General features: G+C 35.4%; 2 protein-coding genes across 2 annotated transcripts; both read left to right on the top strand.

The window, feature by feature from the left end:
• Positions 1–232: 232 nt before the first annotated feature.
• On the top strand, positions 233–6,817 carry LOC133302696 (uncharacterized). Its single transcript, XM_061502504.1, has 6 exons — positions 233–391; positions 477–770; positions 1,849–2,076; positions 4,413–4,478; positions 5,227–5,847; positions 6,014–6,817. The coding sequence occupies exons 1-6, from the start codon at positions 233–235 to the stop codon at positions 6,815–6,817; spliced, it is 2,172 nt and encodes a 723-aa protein (XP_061358488.1).
• Positions 6,818–13,249: 6,432 nt separating this feature from the next.
• Positions 13,250–14,763, top strand: LOC133302697 (pentatricopeptide repeat-containing protein At5g38730-like). The gene has a single exon (XM_061502505.1). It carries the CDS (start codon positions 13,620–13,622, stop codon positions 14,736–14,738), a length of 1,119 nt encoding a protein of 372 aa, XP_061358489.1. The 5' UTR covers positions 13,250–13,619; the 3' UTR covers positions 14,739–14,763.
• Positions 14,764–14,899: the final 136 nt, after the last annotated feature.

Here is a 14,899-nt window from a genome sequence, read left to right as displayed (position 1 = left end):
TCCTTCAAAATCATAATTAAATATTAGTAGATTTTTTTTTGCAATTCTTTAAAATTTCAATCCATAGAAAATCTTTCCAAATTAGCACCCTGTCTCTTTATATATATTAGTAGTATATGTCTATTTTATTTAATTACTCTTCACAGTAATCCATTACCCTCTCCTTCCCTCTGAAACTGCGAATTCCTTTTTTGAATACTCTTCTTCACTCGGTCTCGTCTCGTCTACTGCTATGGCAGAACCATCCACCGCCGAAACCACCTCCGCCAGCGATGCTCATCCGCCGGCGCCAGCTTCCTCGTCGCTCAACGTCCTCGGATTAACGATTGACGAGAACAAGAAGCCTTCTCCCAAGTTCTTGGACGAGCCTGAAGACTCCAACATCCAAGCGGTTGGTTTGATCCCCATTCCCGATTTCTCTTTTCTCTCTTTCTCGGCGAGAAATTGACGGTTTATGGTTTTGAATTTATGTGCAGGTTTCGTCCGGCGACACTCCGTACACGTCAGCTACCACCTTCGAAGAACTGAATCTCTCACCGGAGCTTTTGAACGGACTCTACGTGGAGATGAAGTTCCATAAACCTAGTAAGATCCAAGCCGTAACCTTGCCTATGATCTTGAATCCTCCGAATAGGGATTTGGTCGCACACGCGCATAACGGTTCCGGAAAAACCACGTGTTTCCTTCTTGGTATGCTTAGTCGAGTTGATCCAAAGTTGCAGGCTCCTCAAGCTTTCTGCATTTGCCCAACCAGGGAGTTGGCTATTCAGGTAAGGTTCTAAGACATTGCTTTTTTAAATCGACATATAATCTTATTCTTTCATGGATTAAATAACCCATAACTATGGTTGGAAGAGCATTACTTTGGAGTCAGATTCTGTTCAAGCTTTAAGCTATCTTACCAAGTAATCTTGCTTGATCCTGCTTGATAATCTTATTCTACCATATAATCCTGCTTGATCCTGGACAAGTCCCAGCTGATGTTTAGTTACTACTGTTCGATCTGCTATGGCTAACAGTAGTGCCTTTTACGCTTTCTGTTTTTTGCTGTCTTTGTAGTTTGCTTTTAGGTTCTGTTTTTGTCTTGTGGGGCTATGCCCCATGTAATTACCAAAAATAAAATAAAAAAAATAACCCATAACTAAGAATGCAATAGCTGGTGGCCCCATACTTCCGGAAGAAAAGCTATATCCCTCCAAAGGGATATCTGATCGTGAGCCCTAGAAGTTTTTATTTTTTCTTCTTTTTTTTTTGGAAAAGCTCAGCAATGCCCTGCGTGGTTTACTAGAATCACCTATATCCCGTTGTTTTTTTTATCACATATGTCTATTTGCAAAAAGTTATGTTTTTTATCACACATGCAGCTGTAATTTTTTTTTCACAAACCACATGGGTATATGTGATAAAAAAAAATCACAAGGCATAGGTAATTCTAAAACAAACCATTTACTACAAAATCACCTATGCCTTTGATTATTTTTTATCACTCGTGTGGTTTGCAAAAGTATATGTTTTTTTATCTGCTCCCGTGATTTTTTACTTTTACAAACCATGGAACATATGTCATAGGTGATTCTAAAGCAAACCAGCTTCGGTGAACTTTCCTGTTTGTTTTTTTTTATTCGTTTGTTAATCACTGTTATCGAACTTTTCCTCGTGATTTTTTTATTTTTTACAAATCAATGGGACATATGTGATAAAAAACATTGGGCCATAGATGATTCTAAAACAAACCGGCATTGGTGAACTTTCCTCTCTTTTTTTATTCGTTTGTTAATCACTGTTATCGAACATTGTGATTTGTGACTGTGTTAGTTGTAGCTTGATGATTATTGTGTTGTGTGGCAGAATACTGAAGTTCTCCGAAAGATGGGAAAGTACATGGGGATTAGCTCAGAATGTGCTATACCAGCAGACAGTAGTGATGCTTTGCCGATAGCGAAACGGGCACCGATTATGGCTCAAGTGGTTATTGGGACCCCTGGCACGATTAATAAGTGGATGGCTTATAAGAAACTTGGGGTGACAAGGTTGAAGATTCTTGTTTTTGATGAGGCTGATCAAATGCTTGCTCAGGTAATTCTATCGTGATAATGAAATGTTGTTTATTTAGAATTTGAGGTTTCATTGTCCTTGGACTAGGCAAGCACATAGCCTTATCATTCTCCCTGAGCTTATTATTGTTACAATCTTTTGGGGAGTTGGCAACACCCTTGTTTTTTAATAGAATAAGTTACAATTAAATGGTAAGTTGTGACTCTCCTCCTTTAATGATGGATAAAGAGGAAGAGTGCACTAGTAGACCGCTTGTTTTAACCATAGTTTTAAATAGCGGGTAGCGGCCGACCCCAAAAACGCTATAGCGGTATAGCGGGTAGCGGTAAAACCGCTACTGTGAAGTCCATATAAATACTTATAATAAATTATACCACATATATTAATGCTATATAAATGCTAAAAGATAAGAAATCACCCAAAATAGGAGGAAATAAGTAATGAAAAGTATGATACTACACATTCAAAACAAGGATTAAAGGGAACATAAAGGAAGCAACATACTAGTTCATTGAAGGAAACTAAATTAATAATATTCTAGGAACATAAAGGATCCAAGTAGAGTCAAATACAAATTGCTCTATCAAAGTCAAGAAGGAAAAGAACTAATCAGAATTATCATCAAACATTTCTTCAAAGCCTTGTTCTTCTCCACCCTCACTTTCTTCACTAGTGTTAAATTTGTAGATTTGTTCATCCTCATCTTCTATTTCTTGGTTATCACCTTCTTCAATCTGTTCATCCCTTATTCCCTTAGAGCTTGATGGCATAGAGGCAGCTTCCTTCCTGAATCTAGTATGCTGCCTAGTGTAAGTTATAGGCTCATTAGCCCCAGTTACATTAGCAACATCTCCCCAAGTCAATGTATCATCATCAAAAACAAACTCATTTTCTGCATCTTCACCCACTTCTCCCACCAACCATTCATTACTTTCATCAATGTCTTTTAGGACAATAGGAGAGGGAAAGAAGATGACTACAGAAAGAAAACCATATTTGCCTCTTTTCTTAGCAAAAGTCTACGGAAAGAAAATGATGAAAAAGACGAGGGAAGAAAACAAGATTTCCCTCTCTTTTCATCAGCAAGATATAAAAAACAAATGCAAGTAAATATATATATATATATATATATTTTACATGTATTTATATTTTATTTTATCTTTGATAATATGCATTTATATTACATTAAACTGGAAAATATTTTTATTGTATCTTTTATTAAATTTAATAAAAAGTAATATAATTAATTTTTTCATTTTATTCTCTTGATTATTGACACTTACATTCTAACATTTTTTATTTTTAATAAAACAAACCCTTATATAAAAAAATATTCTTTAAACTAATACTTAATATCATCTAATTCTAATTTAAATAGATAAAATATCTGAAAATTTTATATCTTTTCTACACTTTTTTAAATTATATATCACATCTAAAAAATTATGTGATTCTAATTTGAAAAATTTCAAAAGTTTAAAAATAAACCCTTTTTTAAAAACAAACCCTTTTCTAATTTAATTTATATCTTGTTTAAATTATATATTTACAAGTTTTCAAAAACTTTTTTTAAAAGATTTAAAATAATTATTAAAATGGAGGAATTGAAAGTATATTATCAACAATGAAAAAAAAGAGAGGAAACGTGTAGATATAGACTTATATCTGAAAAGCAGATGTGTGTGACAGCCAAAGAGAAGTGTACGGGACAACAAGGAGTGTGACAGCAAAGAGATGTGTACGTGGCAGGTGTGCATGTGACCTGATGACTGATTCAAACTTAAAGTTTTTTTTTAAAAAAAAAATTGGCTGGCTTTTAAAGTTAAATATCTATTTTACCCTTCATTTATCCTTCCTTTTTCCCATTATACCCTTAAATGATAATCTAATTTAATAAACACAGCCACCGTACTTTCAGCGTTTCGTTTTCTCCATTAACGTCTGCAACTCTTCTTCCTTTCCCTGTAGCGGCTTAATAACGTTGTAAGAGCTGTTGGCCGCCACTGCCGCCACCGTACGCTACCGGCCTCTACCGGAAACTGTGGCGTCGCGGTTCGAAAGTTGCGGCTGGGTGCCGCAACCCGCACCAGAACCGCTATCGCGCGCTATAGCGCGCTATAGCGCCGCTATTTCAATCATAGGTTTTAACTCATGATAATATATATCTTTTTCTAGTTAGTAATTACTCTCTAGTAAGTATTCTAGAGATCCTAGGACCTAGTTTTAGGTTCAGGGAATTGTTATGGTTTACTGAATTAGTATTGTGATTTTCTTTTGTTTTTTAAAGCAGAGGTATTCGCAGTTCGGGTTCTAAATATGTTGTGCCCTAACTTGCTTAATTACTGTAAACTTTGCAGGATGGATTTAAAGATGATTCCCTGAGGATAATGAAAGGAATAGAAAAAGTCAATTCTAACTGTCAGGTTTGTTGAACTCTTTCTTGCGTAGTGTGCTTGTGTGCATGGCATTTTCATCCATCCAAGAAATTCTGGCATAGACTTAGTCTACAAGTTGCATAGCCTAAGCTAAGTACACACTTGACACATCGTCATTTTACATTAAATAACTACATGATATATGTGTCAATCTACTACTTTTAAAATGATAATGTATTAGTTTATGTTTTAGTTTTATTTATATGACTTGTGTAGATCAAATCTATGCAAGAATTTATCAATCCATAGGGACAGCACATCCATGTATACATGTTGTTTAAATTACCGTCACCCATCCTTCAACCTGTTCGGGTAGAACACCTGCCAATTCATGGAAGGTCATGCTCTCCCTGAGCCCTTGTGCAACTTGTGAAGTATATTTAAAAGAGTAAAGTGATTCATTCATCTTATAAGAACAGAAAAAAGTATGAGGAATTTTTTACGTAGTACATCATGCTCAATCAAATAATATTGCATAGATATGAAGATTGAATGTTAATTTGATTGATGCTAATGGTTTGCTATAATTTAATTTGAATCTATGTAGAAGGGAATTATAACTGTTCCTTGTTATTTTTGTGCACCATAACCATTTCGTCTGTACTTAAATGAACATTTTACCAAGATTGGTTGCTTTGTATGTGATTCAAATGTTGTGTGTGCTTGTATGTGATGTAGTTGTTTTTTAGTTTCTTTTCTTATCTAAGAAGATTTTGATTGACTTGTGTATGTCTAGGTTCTTCTGTTTTCTGCTACATTGAATGACATTGTCCAGAATTTTGTTTCGAGGACAGTCAAGCAGGATTATAATACACTTTTTGTGAAGGAACTATCTTTAGATGCCGTAAAGCAATATAAAGTTCATTGTCCTGATGAACTCTCTAAGATTGAAATGAAAAAAGATTACATACTCGAAATAGGAGAGAATCTGGGGCAAACTATAATATTTGTGCGCACAAGAAATAGTGCAAAAATGTTACATAAATCACTTGTCGAAATAGGAGAGAATCTGGGGCAAACTATAATATTTGTGCGCACAAGAAATAGTGCAAAAATGTTACATAAATCACTTGTTGTCGCTCCTGTTGTCGCTCCCGTCGCCCCAAGTAAGGGAGTCGACAAGGGAAAAAGGAAAGTGGTGAACATTGTTAAAAGGAAGGTCCGGTCTGCAGCGGACATTCCTGCCGAGGAGCTTGCTAGGAGGACTGGCGGCCCGGTTATTAAGGATGTGCAGGAGAATGCCCAGAGTTTGGCGGTCAACCCTTCTGCACCTGAAGTTATTCCTCCTAAACCAACGTATTCTGGAAGGAAGAGGGTTGCTAGCGAGGATTTAAGCTCGCCTAAAGGAGCTAAAACGGTTAGGGTGGAGCCGACTGAGTCTGGTCAATCAGGTGGTAGTCTCTCGTTTGGCCATGGAGAGTTTCTCGGACGCCCCTGTTGTCGCTCCCGTCGCCCCAAGTAAGGGAGTCGACAAGGGAACCCGGGAGGCTACTCTTGCTGTTGACAACCGTTGTTCTACCCAGCATGATGACTTGGTACAGAAAGGGCGCAAGATTGAGTCCTTAACGGCCGAGATCAGGCGGTTGGGTAAGGAAATTAGTGACCTGAAGGCAACCAATAAAACTTTATCTGACAGCAACCAAGAACTGAAGGGGGCTAGTGACGTGGTGCAACGCCTGTCGCAGGAGAAGGATGACTTATCAAAGTTATTGGATGAGTCTTCAACCGAGAAAAAGGGGCTCCAGGCGGCGAATAGCCAGTTGACTGCCGAGAAAGCTGCCCTTCAGTCGGAGAAGGATGCGTTATCTGTTGAGTTGACTGGCGTATGTGGTAACTTGCATGCCGCCCAAGAGGATTTTAAAAAAGCTTCTAGGCGAGTACAGGAGCTGGAGCTTGGCTTGCCTTCAGTTTTTTATGATTCTTTTAACAACGCCCTGAATCAGGTTCAATTTCGATATCCTAAGATAGATGCTTCGGGCTTGAGTGCCGATTATGTGGTGGAAGGGAAACGCCTGCTTCATAAACTCTATAATGGCGAGACGACTGTGATAGAGGAAGGGCCTGACTCTGATGAGGAAGAGGATGATGTAGAGGAAGAATCAGCCAAGTTCGGTGACTCACCTTTAGGCGACCACCATGTGCTGAGCGGAGAGCAACCCGTAGATGGAGAACCTACTGACGCCGTAGAGATCCCGTCGTGCGGATCCCATCGTTGGCGATGGTGTTATTGGCAACACTTCCTTTGGAAGGTATTGGTGAGGAAGCTTCATCTAGGAATAACGTTGAAGACACTGCTGGGGAGGACGCCACTGAGGGGGTCTCAATAGCTGAAGAGGGAATCCCTACTGAAGATTGCCCAACTTAGTTTTTCTTTTTAACAACTATCTGTGTTTGCCATAGTTGATTCGCCACTGTAGAATTGTACTTGTTATTAATCAATGGATAACCTTTCTTTTGGCAACTTCAACGCTTGATTATTGATAAATGATTGTGTAATACGCTTATTAACTGCACACTGGCTGCGGAGTAATTTGGAACTTCCTCCAATATCTATGTTTTTTTTTATCTAATGTTAAATATACATCTGAGAGATTTTATATATTTCTTTATTCTTTATTGATGACCCTTGCCATTAAGGATAGAAATTTTCACTAGAGACCAAAATTTGAGCATGTTCTACCAAATTCTCTTACGGATTCATTATGGCACAAAAGATGTTGGCACTTCAATCTCTGTTGCTTAAAGCATATTGTTCAAAATACTAACTGTGTTCGTATATATGTTTAATTTAGAATGTTAAATATACATCTGAGAGATTTTATATATTTCTTTATTCTTTATTGATGACCCTTGCCATTAAGGATAGAAATTTTCACTAGAGACCAAAATTTGAGCATGGTCTACCAAATTCTCTTACGGATTCATTATGGCACAAAAGATGTTGGCACTTCAATCTCTGTTGCTTAAATTTTATGCATGATATAGACTTGATGAAGAATGTGTATACTGTTCAAAATACTAACTGTGTTCGTATATATGTTCTACCAACTTCAGAAATTGATAAATATACATCTGAGAGATTTTATATATTTCTTTATTCTTTATTGATGACCCTTGCCATTAAGGATAGAAATTTTCACTAGAGACCAAAATTTGAGCATACTCACCAAATTCTCTTACGGATTCATTATGGCACAAAAGATGTTGGCACTTCAATCTCTGTTGCTTAAATTTTATGCATGATATAGACTTGATGAAGAATGTGTATACTGTTCAAAATACTAACTGTGTTCGTATATATATTCTACCAACTTCAGAAATTGATAAATATACATCTGAGAGATTTTATATATTTCTTTATTCTTTATTGATGACCCTTGCCATTAAGGATAGAAATTTTCACTAGAGACCAAAATTTGAGCATGCTCTACCAAATTCTCTTACGGATTCATTATGGCACAAAAGGTGTTGGCACTTCAATCTCTGTTGCTTAAATTTTATGCATGATATAGACTTGATGAAGAATGTGTATACTGTTCAAAATACTAACTGTGTTCGTATATATGTTCTACCAACTTCATAGAAATTTTCACTAGAGACCAAAATTTGAGCTCTATGGTCTACTTCAAATTCTCTTGATTGTTATACTGGATTCATTATGGCAAATGTTGGCACTTCAATCTCTGTTGCTTAAATTTTATGCATGATATAGACTTGATGAAGAATGTGTATACTGTTCAAAATACTAACTGTGTTCGTATATATGTTCTACCAACTTCAGAAATTGATAAATATACATCTGAGAGATTTTATATATTTCTTTATTCTTTATTGATGACCCTTGCCATTAAGGATAGAAATTTTCACTAGAGACCAAAATTTGAGCATGCTCTACCAAATTCTCTTACGGATTCATTATGGCACAAAAGATGTTGGCACTTCAATCTCTGTTGCTTAAATTTTATGCATGATATAGACTTGATGAAGAATGTGTATACTGTTCAAAATACTAACTGTGTTCGTATATATGTTCTACCAACTTCAGAAATTGATAAATATACATATGAGAGATTTTATATATTTCTTTCTTCTTTATTGATGACCCTTGCCATTAAGGATAGAAATTTTCACTAGAGACCAAAATTTGAGCATGCTCTACCAAATTCTCTTACGGATTCATTATGGCACAAAAGATGTTGGCACTTCAATCTCTGTTGCTTAAATTTTATGCATGATATAGACTTGATGAAGAATGTGTATACTGTTCAAAATACTAACTGTGTTCGTATATATGTTCTACCAACTTCAGAAATTGATAAATATACATCTGAGAGATTTTATATATTTCTTTATTCTTTATTGATGACCCTTGCCATTAAGGATAGAAATTTTCACTAGAGACCAAAATTTGAGCATGCTCTACCAAATTCTCTTACGGATTCATTATGGCACAAAAGATGTTGGCACTTCAATCTCTGTTGCTTAAATTTTATGCATGATATAGACTTGATGAAGAATGTGTATACTGTTCAAAATACTAACTGTGTTCGTATATATGTTCTACCAACTTCAGAAATTGATCTGAGAGATTTTATATATTTCTTTATTCTTTATTGATGACCCTTGCCATTAAGGATAGAAATTTTCACTAGAGACCAAAATTTGAGCATGCTCTACCAAATTCTCTTACGGATTCATTATGGCACAAAAGATGTTGGCACTTCAATCTCTGTTGCTTAAATTTTATGCATGATATAGACTTGATGAAGAATGTGTATACTGTTCAAAATACTAACTGTGTTCGTATATATGTTCTACCAACTTCAGAAATTGATAAATATACATCTGAGAGATTTTATATATTTCTTTATTCTTTATTGATGACCCTTGCCATTAAGGATAGAAATTTTCACTAGAGACCAAAATTTGAGCATGCTCTACCAAATTCTCTTACGGATTCATTATGGCACAAAAGATGTTGGCACTTCAATCTCTGTTGCTTAAATTTTATGCATGATATAGACTTGATGAAGAATGTGTATACTGTTCAAAATACTAACTGTGACCAACTTCAGAAATTGATAAATATACATCTGAGAGATTTTATATATTTCTTTATTCTTTATTGATGACCCTTGCCATTAAGGATAGAAATTTTCACTAGAGACCAAAATTTGAGCATGCTCTACCAAATTCTCTTACGGATTCATTATGGCACAAAAGGTGTTGGCACTTCAATCTCTGTTGCTTAAATTTTATGCATGATAAAGACTTGATGAAGAATGTGTATACTGTTCAAAATACTAACTGTGTTCGTATATATGTTCTACCAACTTCAGAAATTGATAAAAAACCTTTGTACCAATATGGCCTAACTTTCTTTTATAGCTTAGAGTCTCGCCATTTAAATTAGGGAATATTGGTTATAGAATATAAAGGTTACACATTTTGACAGACTAAAATCCAATCCAAACAAGTAAAGGAAGAAAAATGGGGAGAAAGAACCTTGATGATCCCTTTGAGGTGCTTGACGAGCTCAGAATCGGAATTTGGGAGGTGAGAATGGTCTGCGAGAAGGAACAAATAAGAGAATGAGGAAAAGAAGCGAAGAAAGAAAGGAAATTTGAAGAAAGTACCAGGTGGGTTGTAAAGGCCAGAGCGGTCGATGGAGATTGCAGTGCCCTCGTCCACGGAAGGTGTGTCAGGTGAAGAAGAAGAAAGCAATGATATATATTGTAATGAAGTAAGGGGGCGTTTAGTAGGAGAGAAATTTTTTTTTATCCGGATAATAATTATTACTGGAATGTAGCTGGAAATATATTTTACTGAAATATTATTAAAAAACTGTTTGGCAGACCTATATTTTTCTGGGAAAATTAAGGTTATTTTACTGAGTATGTGTTTGGTTGGTTATGAAATATGAGTGGGAATGTGAGGTTATTTTACCAAAATAACCTCACCTTTACCCTTTACCAAAATTGTAACGTTCGTTCCTGAAGACCACTTAGAAAGAGATCTGAGTTTGAAGTGAGTCAGATTTATATTAACGTTTCACGCTCCTCAACATACGAAGATGAAGGAGGGTAACTTGGATCAACTCAAAGGTAAATGCTTTGTCCTTCTGCCAGAAATATCTTTTTGCATCCTTCCACTCTTGTATATATCATTTTTCACTATCTTACTCGTAGCTTGAACTTCATGTTTACTTTGGTTTTCAATTACTGCTGTGAAATAGTATTTTGGGTTCATATCCTTAATCATACCTATATTGCACTTTCATTATGTATTGCACTTTCACATTCAGTTTCTGTATTTTATGGGTTTTATTGCCATTTGAATGGAATGCTTTTATTCTTTGTATTAGCTTTTAATATCCTGAATTTATTATTTGATAAGTGAACATTTCTTTTGCTCCAAAATCTATTAACAACGTAATGCTCATGACTTTTATTTCGATGAAATGAAACTCGTTAGTTTTTTCATTTCGCTGAATGGCTATTGCATTTTATGCTATGAAGCTGTTTTGCCTTCATTAGCTACTCTTTCGTAGTGCTTTTTTCAAATTCCAATTTCTAATTTCTACTAGCTAAAATTGTATCTACTTGATAACATGTTCAAACTTTGTTTTAAAATGTATCTCTCTTGAGCATTGGATTGTGTTCTAACAAATTTCTTTATTCTTAGGTTGTTGACTGAATATTATTTTGGTTAAATTTGTTTGTATTTCAGTCTTGCATGCACGGTGATCTAGCAGAATATAATTACTAGTTACTAAATATTCAATTAAATATTTTGGTTGCCATCATTTGCATATTTTTATTTAGCCTGCCAACAAGAGCAGGATATGAAATATACCAATCTCAATCTATGCTTCCCTGCTTTGTCCACCTTTAAATTATAGAATCATTGTGGTCGTTGTTGTGAGCTTCTGGTTCTGTATAAATATAACAAATGGAAGTGTAAAATCGTAGGTATGTTGTTACCTTCCTCAAGGAGCATAGCAAGGAAATATATAATGAAGTTCGTGCAGCGTACATTGATATAATACAAGGACTTTTATAATTAGATTCTTGAATCAATATTGCTATTTGGATTAGAAAAGTTTTGGTTTATCTTAATGTAAATTATCTTTGTTTATATTCTTGCTTGTAAGCATCTTTTTCAAAGTATAATGAACTTTACAGCAACATTGTAGTTCATATGTCATTTGGAGAATCTTTTTTGTTTGACGAGTTTACTATTCTAAAACCTAAGCCGCCTATAATATGGGAACCTGTTGACATAAAGCTTGTTTTGTACGATTAATGAATGTACCTAAATATAGGTTCTATATTGAAGGAAGTCCACACCAAAAATACATATTACATATTTTTTAAATGGAATTGTGTTGTGAGATATGAATATGATAGCATTCAAGACTTTAGGTAGCTCTGTTTTGGCCTGACACACATATAACTGCTGGATGGAAGGTGCTACTGCTTCTATGTTGATCATCAAGTGTCTCTAATGCTATGCCTGGTTAATCTATTGCTAACCTTCATACATTCATAGTTCTAAATCGTCAATCCACATAAAAGACTTTGTGCTCGGGTTGTTCCATTAGATTAGGATATTGTTTGATTCACAGAAAGTTATATTTATCAGGTACACACCGGATTAATGTTATTCAATTCAGCCACCCTTTTTTTGTTCAAGTCAAATATTGGTTTAGAAAGTGTGGGGTTCATAAATAGGGTTCTACTGCATGTGTGGAACTAATCAATAGACCCAAAAGCTTGTAATAAGCACACGCACCCACCCCACATTTTCATCAAAAGCAATTAAAAAATTCATTGCTTACACTTTACTACCCTGCACAGTATAAGCGGATAATCCTGCAGAATTGGAATTGATGCCAATTTTTTTTGGTCGAAGACAAACATGGCCTTGAAACTGTAAATTTTTCTAATGCAATTGAATTTTCTTCACTGTACTCAACTTGGTTCATCATACTATAAGTTTACATACATGTAATGCAAATATGAACAATAGGACTTTTCTGAAGCGCTTTCATTATCTTCATCCTCTTCAGATTGAGACTCAGCATCATCCTCATTGTTACCTCCTTCTGTAGGATTTGATTTCTGCTGTTGCTGGTCATTTTGCAGTGTTTTGCTGTGCTTTTGATAGAGCATGTCTGAGTCCAGTAATGGTCTGATAGTATAAATCTCCAGTGTCCTTCCCACTTGTTATCCTCTGTACATCCTCCTCAGCATTCTTAACATCCTCTAAAGTAATTGATTGGATCCTGTCAAGTTTTATGTGAATAGCTAAAACTTCTAGTGTACACTGAAAACTTCTAGTCTACTTATTGTTATTTTCTTCTAAAAGCATGAAAAGCTTTTAAAATAATTCAAGGAAATTCATTAATTTAGTTACTGCTCTAGACATGTGAATTATCAAATTCATTGTCCAACTTCATTGCTATGCTGTATTATGATAAGTTGCCGAAAGTTTAAATCTTTAGTTTGATCTAGGTTTATGCTTTATGTACCGTAGCTTCCAAAACTATACATTGAATTTATGACATGTTGCTGTTTTTTCTTATATTTGCAATTTGTTACACTGAAGGGTGATATATTGGAAGACCCAGCAAAATAACCTAAAAAGGATATGTACATGATGACTGTAGACCCCCAGGATGCTCCAAATCAACCAGAGTAAGCATGCTCTTAACTTGTCTGCAAACTTTATTTATAGCCTCCCAAACCAAGTTTTATTTGTTTCTTTTATTTTTTCCATAAGAGTGGAATGGCATCTCCTGTGCAATATTATGGATTCAGTTTTCTTAACACTGACTATTGTATGCACATGCATAAATGGCACTCTTACAATTGTTTACCTTATGGATATTTAACTCTATTTTTGTGTGAATGGTGTCTGTTCAGATTGAGGATATTTTGAATGAACTTGCAAGTATGGTATTTGCACTTGACCCATCAGGGGGGCAAGTTGGGGATGATTTAATAGCATTGCTTCAGCAGGGGAGACAATTTAATGAATCTAATAACAGTATGGTGTTCTCCCACTATTATACTCATTGGTATGTATATCCATCAAGTTCTCTTGGTCAAATGGTAGAGCATATGGATGATAGTAATAGACATGGTTTTTGTTGAGAAGAGCCAATTTATTGAGAGTGTGTGCGAAATTGTTGTCAAGGGTCATTGGGGCAATTTGTTGAATGCAAAGAATGGCTCTGCTCTCACTTCCACTACCATACACAATGTGCTTTTGCATCTCTCACTTTATGGTTATGGGCCCTCTTATTCCTTTCCATTCTTCAAATGGGTTGCCTCCATCCCACATTTTAGCCACTCCTTGCAATGTTCATGGACCATGATTCACATACTCACCAAACACAAACATTTCAAAACTGCACAACAGATGCTTGACAAAATTGCCCACAAGGATTTTCTTTCATCTCCTTCGGTTTTGAGCTCTTTGGTGAGGATTCATGACGACCCAGAAGTTAATTCACATGTTTTGAGCTGGCTTGTGATACATTATGCAAAGTCAAAGATGACCCAGGATGCAATTCAAGTTTTTGAACAGATGAGGTTGTTATATAAAGTCAAGCCCCATTTGCATGCTTGTACTGTGCTTTTGAATTGTTTGGTGAATGATGGGATTACTAATATGGTTTGGAAGATTCATAAGAGAATGGTTCAAGGTGGGGTTGTTCTCAATATCTACATTTACAATTGTTTAATCCATGCTTGTTCCAAATCAGGAGATGTGGAGAGGGCAGAACAGTTACTAAATGAGATGGAAGCAAAGGGTGCGCTTCCTGACATTTTTACATATAATACTTTGATATCATTATATTGCAAGAAAGGTATGCACTATGAGGCTTTGTCCATCCAGGACAAAATGGAAAAAGAGGGGATAAATCTTGATATAGTTAGTTATAATTCTCTTATTTATGGATTTTGCAGAGAAGGTAGGATGAGAGAAGCTATGAGGATGTTTAGTGAAATTAAAAGTGCAGCTCCCAATCACGTGACATATACTACGTTGATTGATGGTTATTGTAAAACGAATGAACTGGAGCAAGCTTTGAAAATGCGTGAGCTGATGGAGGCTAAGGGATTGTACCCTGGAGTTGTTACTTATAATTCAATTTTGCGCAAGCTGTGTCAAGATGGCAGGATAAAAGATGCAAACAAGCTTTTGAATGAGATGAGTGAAAGAAAAGTTCAAGCTTGAGAGAATATACATTACTCAGCAAATGTTTTCAAAAAAATTGTTCCTGAAAGTTTGCGTAAGTTTCTGTATTCCTCTATTCATGTGTGAGTCTGCTATGGCTCAAATTGTATACAGTTAGCAAGAAATAGAGAAAGAAAATGTTAAAAATATCATTTGAATTA

Source organism: Gastrolobium bilobum, unplaced genomic scaffold (assembly GCF_033153095.1).
Source record: "Gastrolobium bilobum isolate Gb01-03AN ecotype WA unplaced genomic scaffold, APGP_CSIRO_Gbil_v1 utg167369, whole genome shotgun sequence".
NCBI lineage: Eukaryota > Viridiplantae > Streptophyta > Magnoliopsida > Fabales > Fabaceae > Gastrolobium > Gastrolobium bilobum.
The sequence above is the reverse complement of the archived record's forward strand: the minus strand, read 5'-3'. Positions and strand labels throughout refer to the sequence as shown.

What these genes read in the sequence shown, in the direction of transcription:
- LOC133302697 (XM_061502505.1), top strand. Translation starts at nt 13,620, where the DNA reads ATGATAGTAATAGACATGGTTTTTGTTGAGAAGAGCCAATTTATTGAG.
- LOC133302696 (XM_061502504.1), top strand. Translation starts at nt 233, where the DNA reads ATGGCAGAACCATCCACCGCCGAAACCACCTCCGCCAGCGATGCTCAT. An exon ending in AAGTCAATTCTAACTGTCAG is followed by an intron (nt 4,479 to 5,226) that starts GTTTGTTGAACT and finishes GTGTATGTCTAG; the next exon opens with GTTCTTCTGTTTTCTGCTAC. An exon ending in CGCCTAAAGGAGCTAAAACG is followed by an intron (nt 5,848 to 6,013) that starts GTTAGGGTGGAG and finishes TGTTCTACCCAG; the next exon opens with CATGATGACTTGGTACAGAA.